Source organism: Trematomus bernacchii, unplaced genomic scaffold, assembly GCF_902827165.1.
Source record: "Trematomus bernacchii unplaced genomic scaffold, fTreBer1.1, whole genome shotgun sequence".
NCBI classification, from domain to species: domain Eukaryota; kingdom Metazoa; phylum Chordata; class Actinopteri; order Perciformes; family Nototheniidae; genus Trematomus; species Trematomus bernacchii.
The window spans coordinates 1-7,223 of record NW_022988127.1 but is presented as its reverse complement, the minus strand read 5'-3'; the positions used below and the strand labels follow the sequence as shown (position 1 = coordinate 7,223).

Genomic DNA, 7,223 nt, shown 5'->3' with positions numbered 1-7,223 from the left:
ACTGCAGTACTGATTTCATTTTTTTTCTAGAAAAAAGTCTGAATGTTGACAAAAAGTCAGAATTTATAGATCTTCTGAAAAAAGTCCGATTTTAAATATTTTCAGTGAAAAGTCAGAATTTTGAGGAAAATTCAGAAAAAAATCAGACTTTTTCAGAATTTTAAGATTTTCTGAAAAAAGTCAGACTTTTGAGAAATAGTCCATCTTTTATGATTTTCTCAGAATTTCAAGATTTTCAGAATTTTCAGAAAAAGTCTGAATTTTATGATTTTTGGAAAAAAGTCCAAATTCTGAGAAATCTGTCAGAATTCTGAGATTAACCCTAAGAGTAAAAGTTCCTGCAGCGGAAAACAAACGAGACAAGACCTAATATTTCAGCTTTTATTGGTTTAATAAAGTAACTTTCCAGTTTGAGCTCCAAACAACAAAAGCATTTCCAGAAAGCGGCAGTATTTATATTTATTAAAAAGAAGAGATTCAGCTTGAACTTTATGAAACATGTTTAATATCAGAATAATGTCAAACACCATATGATGTGTTTATAGAGAAACAGTTATCAGGGAGGAAGCTGCGCTCCATCCAGACGGACTAACGTCCAAACTCAACTCATTGTTACCATGGTAACAGGAGTATTATGGGCTGTGACCAGTCTTTTTACTGTGGTTGTTCCTAGTGTTACAAACGTGTGTTTTCCTCTTTATTTTAATACGTTAAACTAATTTGTTTGAGTTTCATCTGAACTGTCCGATTTCTATTAATTATCCTGCAGAGGAATCAGTAAAGGATCTCTGATTTCATGGTTACATCACTTCCTGTGTCACTTCCTGTGTCACTTTCTGTGTCACTTCCTGTGTCACTTCCTGTGTTCAGGAGACTCCCAGAGAATCTGTATATTATAAAGTACTAACATTTAATCAGTTTTTGTAATATTGTGTATTATTACATACTCTAGTGATACATGTATGTTCTATTGTTCATTTGTAAATATTTGTTGTTAATGTTCATTTTACTAGTTTTATTATATTTGTATCTTGTATTTGTATGTGTGACGCTCGAACACACAATCAATTCCCAGGACCAGTCTGAATGAAGCTGCAGCACGCACACACACACACACACACACACACACACACACACACACACACACACACACACACACACACACACACACACACACACACACACACACACACACACACACACACAGAGAGGTCAGAGTTCAGAGTTCAGGTCCAGACTAAGTGCTGTTATTTCTTCTGGGTGTAGGTTCCAGCGTTCTTGTATGCGCCCACGTAGCCCGTGTTCTCCACCAGCTCCTCGCGGCCCTCGCGGCCTTTGCCCCGCCCACTCCCGTCGAAGCGTTCCTTGTGGGACCCCGTGTACCGCGACGCGTCCGTCAGCCGGTCCAGCGCCGGCGCTTTCGCCACTTTCTGCCGGGACACAGACACACAGGGAGTAAAACACTGAGATACAGAGAAGGTTCTGGAAAGATTCTTAAAGAAAGAGTTCCTAGAAGACACAGGAAGTGAAAGACTGGAGGAACTGGGATCTCTGGCCTCTGATTGGCCGTTGCTAGCATGCTACTTATATATATCAATATTCCAATTACTTGTATATAGACTATTCTGCACTATTTCTACTATATTCTATTGTATTCTATTTACTTGCACTCTTGTATCTGTGGGAGGAGCCTCTGATCTTCATCTTCATATCTACACTGTAGCTCTGTGGGAGGAGCCTCTGATCTTCATCATCATATCTTTTTAAATCTCCTTGATTCTTTTGGTCTCGTTCAGTCCGTGGCCCAACACACAAAAAGGGACACACCTTAGATTTAGTATTATCGTTTGGACTGTCTGTCTCTGTGGATGAAATATGTGCAGCAACGCGTATCTCAGACCATTTACCGGTTCTGTTTACAACCTCCATCCCTTCCTCAGGAGTCGAATCACGTGCCCCGGCGCGTCGTCTGCGTTCGATTAACCCCTTGACTGCCTCACAGTTCTCTGATGTTTTTAATGCTTCTCCGATCTGTAAATTAGATGTGAACTGTGCTCTTAATGCTGATGAGCTTATCTCCATGTTTGACTCGACATGCACACTAATACTGGATTCTGTTGCTCCTTTTACGCTTAGACGCACCAAAGTTCTCTCAGAGCCGTGGCTCAATGACTGTACTCGTGCTCTCAGACGCGCTTGCAGGCGTGCAGAGAGAAAATGGAAAAAGGATAAACTCCATGTCTCCCTAGAAGGCCTCTTCACCTACATTTTGGTTCTTGCTCTTTCACTTAAATCCTAAAAACGTGGATCTTATATTTAAAACTAAGGTTATTACTACTCTTTCTATTTTCTCTTCATCCAAAACCTTTTCCCTCTACGACCTCACAAGGTTCTATTGGAGGGAAACAGGTTTGCAGAGGGGCTTATTCCAGCCGGGGAGTGTTATGCCGTAGTCACAGCGTACCTCCTTACCTCTCACCAATTCCAACTAAGGCTCCAGTGGGGACCTAGCTCCCTGCGTGTGTCTGTCTGTGTCTGTCTGTGTCTGTCTGTGTCTGTCTGTGTCTGTCTGTGTCTGTCTGTGTCTCTCTGTGTCTGTCTGTGTCTGTCTGTGTCTGTCTGTCTGTGTCTGTCTGTGCCTGTCTGTGTCTGTCTGTGTCTGTCTGTCTGTGTCTGTCTGTGTCTGTCTGTGTCTGTGTCTGTGTCTGTGTCTGTGTCTGTCTGTGTCTGTCTGTGTCTGTCTGTGTCTGTCTGTGTCTGTCTGTGTCTGTCTGTGTCTGTCTGTGTCTGTCTGTGTCTGTCTGTGTCTGTCTGTGTCTGTCTGTGTCTGTCTGTGTCTGTCTGTGTCTGTCTGTGTCTGTGTGTGTCTGTGTCTGTCTGTGTGTGTCTGTCTGTGTCTGTGTGTGTCTGTGTCTGTCTGTGCCTGTCTGTGTCTGTCTGTGTCTGTCTGTGTCTGTCTGTGTCTGTCTGTCTGTGTCTGTATGTGTCTGTCTGTGTCTGTCTGTGTCTGTCTGTGTCTGTCTGTGTCTGTCTGTGTCTCTCTGTGTCTCTCTGTGTCTGTCTGTGCCTGTCTGTGTCTGTCTGTGTCTGTCTGTGTCTGTCTGTGTCTGTGTGTGTCTGTGCCTGTCTGTGTCTGTCTGTGTCTGTCTGTGTCTGTCTGTGCCTGTCTGTGTCTGTCTGTGTCTGTCTGTGTCTGTCTGTGTCTCTCTGTGTCTGTCTGTGTCTGTCTGTGTCTGTCTGTGTCTGTCTGTGTCTGTCTGTGTCTGTCTGTCTGTGTCTGTATGTGTCTGTCTGTGTCTGTCTGTGTCTGTCTGTGTCTGTCTGTGTCTGTCTGTGTCTGTCTGTGTCTCTCTGTGTCTGTCTGTGTCTCTCTGTGTCTGTCTGTGTCTGTCTGTGTCTGTCTGTGTCTGTGTGTGTCTGTGTCTGTCTGTGTCTGTCTGTCTGTGTCTGTATGTGTCTGTCTGTGTCTGTCTGTGTCTGTCTGTGCCTGTCTGTGTCTGTCTGTGTCTGTCTGTGTCTGTCTGTGGCTGTCTGTGTCTCTCTGTGTCTGTGTCTGTCTGTGTCTGTCTGTCTGTGTCTGTCTGTGTCTGTGTGTGTCTGTGTCTGTCTGTGTGTGTCTGTCTGTGTCTGTGTGTGTCTGTGTCTGTCTGTGCCTGTCTGTGTCTGTCTGTGTCTGTCTGTGTCTGTCTGTCTGTGTCTGTATGTGTCTGTCTGTGTCTGTCTGTGTCTGTCTGTGTCTGTCTGTGTCTCTCTGTGTCTCTCTGTGTCTGTCTGTGCCTGTCTGTGTCTGTCTGTGTCTGTCTGTGTCTGTCTGTGTCTGTGTGTGTCTGTGCCTGTCTGTGTCTGTCTGTGTCTGTCTGTGTCTGTCTGTGCCTGTCTGTGTCTGTCTGTGTCTGTCTGTGTCTGTCTGTGTCTCTCTGTGTCTGTCTGTGTCTGTCTGTGTCTGTCTGTGTCTGTCTGTGTCTGTCTGTCTGTGTCTGTATGTGTCTGTCTGTGTCTGTCTGTGTCTGTCTGTGTCTGTCTGTGTCTGTCTGTGTCTGTCTGTGTCTGTCTGTGTCTGTCTGTGTGTGTCTGTCTGTGTCTGTGTGTGTCTGTGTCTGTCTGTGCCTGTCTGTGTCTGTCTGTGTCTGTCTGTGTCTGTCTGTGTCTGTCTGTCTGTGTCTGTATGTGTCTGTCTGTGTCTGTCTGTGTCTGTCTGTGTCTGTCTGTGTCTCTCTGTGTCTGTCTCTGTGTCTGTCTGTGCCTGTCTGTGTCTGTCTGTGTCTGTCTGTGTCTGTGTCTGTCTGTGCCTGTCTGTGTCTGTCTGTGTCTGTCTGTGTCTGTCTGTGTCTGTCTGTGTATGTCTGTGTCTGTCTGTGTCTGTCTGTGTCTCTCTGTGTCTGTCTGTGTCTGTCTGTGTCTGTCTGTGTCTGTCTGTGTCTGTCTGTCTGTGTCTGTATGTGTCTGTCTGTGTCTGTCTGTGTCTGTCTGTGTCTGTCTGTGTCTGTCTGTGTCTCTCTGTGTCTGTCTGTGTCTCTCTGTGTCTGTCTGTGTCTGTCTGTGTCTGTCTGTGTCTGTGTGTGTCTGTGTCTGTCTGTGTCTGTCTGTCTGTGTCTGTATGTGTCTGTCTGTGTCTGTCTGTGTCTGTCTGTGTCTGTGTACTCTCTTGTTCCGATTAACACAGCCTCCCCCAAATGTTCTTTTTCTTTTGTGTCTATATCTACGCCGGGATCCGGAGTCGAGGCTGATCATCTTGCTGTGGTCCTGTGTCCTGGATCCTCTATCCTGAGTTCTGGATTAAGTCGTGGACTTCGGGTCGTGGCTGAACCTGTCTCTGTGGTCCTGCCTGACTCTCATCATGCTGCTTCCCTGATGGCTCCCACAGGATTGTTGTTGGCATCTTCGTGGATTCATCCTCTTATTATAGAAACATGCATTTCCAAACATTCGGTCTACCTACGCTGTAAAATGTATTATCTCTTACACACGGCATCTATTGCACGTCTGTCCGTCCTGGGAGAGGGATCCCTCCTCTGTTGCTCTCCCCGAGGTTTCTTCCATTTTTCCCTTTGAAATGTGGGTTTTTCTCCGGAAGTGTCTCCTTGTACGATGTGAGGGTCTAAGGACAGAGGGTCTAAGGACAGAGGGTCTAAGGACAGAGGGTCTAAGGACAGAGGGTCTAAGGACAGAGGGTGTCGTTTTTCTCATACTGATATTCTGAACAAACTGTGCTGTAGTATTTGCTGTAAAGTGTCTTTACTGTAAGGTAATTATTATATGTACAGCACTTTGGCTCGACCAAAAATCGTTTTAAAAATGTGCTATATAAATAAAACTTGATTTGATTTGATTTGATATCTACACTGTAGCTCTGTGGGAGGAGCCTCTGATCTTCATCATCCTATCTACACTGTAGCTCTGTGGGAGGAGCCTGTGATCTTCATCGTCATGACTACACTGTAGCTGTGTGGGAGGAGCCTGTGATCTTCATCGTCATGACTACACTGTAGCTGTGTGGGAGGAGCCTGTGATCTTCATCGTCATGACTACACTGTAGCTGTGTGGGAGGAGCCTGTGATCTTCATCGTCATGACTACACTGTAGCTCTGTGGGAGGAGCCTCTGATCTTCATCGTCATGACTACACTGTAGCTGTGTGGGAGGAGCCTCTGATCTTCATCGTCATGACTACACTGTAGCTCTGTGGGAGGAGCCTGTGATCTTCATCATCATATCTACACTGTAGCTCTGTGGGAGGAGCCTCTGATCTTCATCATCATATCTACACTGTAGCTCTGTGGGAGGAGCCTCTGATCTTCATCATCATATCTACACTGTAGCTCTGTGGGAGGAGCTTGTGATCTTCATCGTCATGACTACACTGTAGCTGTGTGGGAGGAGCCTGTGATCTTCATCGTCATGACTACACTGTAGCTGTGTGGGAGGAGCCTGTGATCTTCATCGTCATGACTACACTGTAGCTGTGTGGGAGCAGCCTGTGATCTTCATCGTCATGACTACACTGTAGCTCTGTGGGAGGAGCCTCTGATCTTCATCGTCATGACTACACTGTAGCTCTGTGGGAGGAGCCTGTGATCTTCATATCTACACTGTAGCTCTGTGGGAGGAGCCTCTGATCTTCATCATCATATCTACACTGTAGCTCTGTGGGAGGAGCCTCTGATCTTCATCGTCATGACTACACTGTAGCTGTGTGGGAGGAGCCTCTGATCTTCATCGTCATGACTACACTGTAGCTCTGTGGGAGGAGCCTGTGATCTTCATCATCATATCTACACTGTAGCTCTGTGGGAGGAGCCTGTGATCTTCATCATCATATCTACACTGTAGCTCTGTGGGAGGAGCCTGTGATCTTCATCGTCATGACTACACTGTAGCTCTGTGGGAGGAGCCTGTGATCTTCATCTTCATATCTACACTGTAGCTCTGTGGGAGGAGCCTCTGATCTTCATCATCATATCTACACTGTAGCTCTGTGGGAGGAGCCTGTGATCTTCATCTTCATGACTACACTGTAGCTCTGTGGGAGGAGCCTCTGATCTTCATCTTCATGACTACACTGTAGCTCTGTGGGAGGAGCCTCTGATCTTCATCTTCATATCTACACTGTAGCTCTGTGGGAGGAGCCTGTGATCTTCATCGTCATGACTACACTGTAGCTCTGTGGGAGGAGCCTCTGATCTTCATCGTCATGACTACACTGTAGCTGTGTGGGAGGAGCCTCTGATCTTCATCGTCATGACTACACTGTAGCTCTGTGGGAGGAGCCTGTGATCTTCATCGTCATGACTACACTGTAGCTCTGTGGGAGGAGCCTCTGATCTTCATCGTCATGACTACACTGTAGCTGTGTACGTATGACCAATAAAAGCTTTGAATCCTTCTTGAAGAAAGACACAGGAAGTGAAAGACTTGAGGATCTTCGGCCTCTGATTGGTCGTTAGCATGCTAGTTGTCATTAGCATGCTAGTTATTCTTCTCACCGTGACCCCTGCGTTGCTGGGCTCGCGGCCCTCCACCAGTTTAAAGATGGACTCCAGCGCCTCCTCCTTGCTTTGACCTTTGAACCTCTTGGGGGCTAACTCCTGCAGAGCCATCTGAAACTCCTCGTAGGTGATGACCCGCGACGTCTTCTGCCTGAGAAAAACATCCAAGAAGATAATCGTCTAGTTGAAACATTGAAGGAGTAGAAGGAGTGTTGCCACCAGGGAAGACAGAGCACAA

General features: G+C 46.2%; 1 protein-coding gene across 1 annotated transcript; it reads right to left on the bottom strand.

Annotated features, from left to right (window-relative positions):
- Positions 1–368: 368 nt before the first annotated feature.
- LOC117475785 (tubulin polymerization-promoting protein family member 3-like) lies at positions 369–7,136 on the bottom strand (the record flags this gene model as incomplete). Its single annotated transcript, XM_034122131.1, is given in 2 exon segments — positions 369–1,430; positions 6,983–7,136. Coding segments are annotated over 2 exon segments (337 nt in total), but the record flags the coding sequence as incomplete, so codon positions are not given.
- Positions 7,137–7,223: the final 87 nt, after the last annotated feature.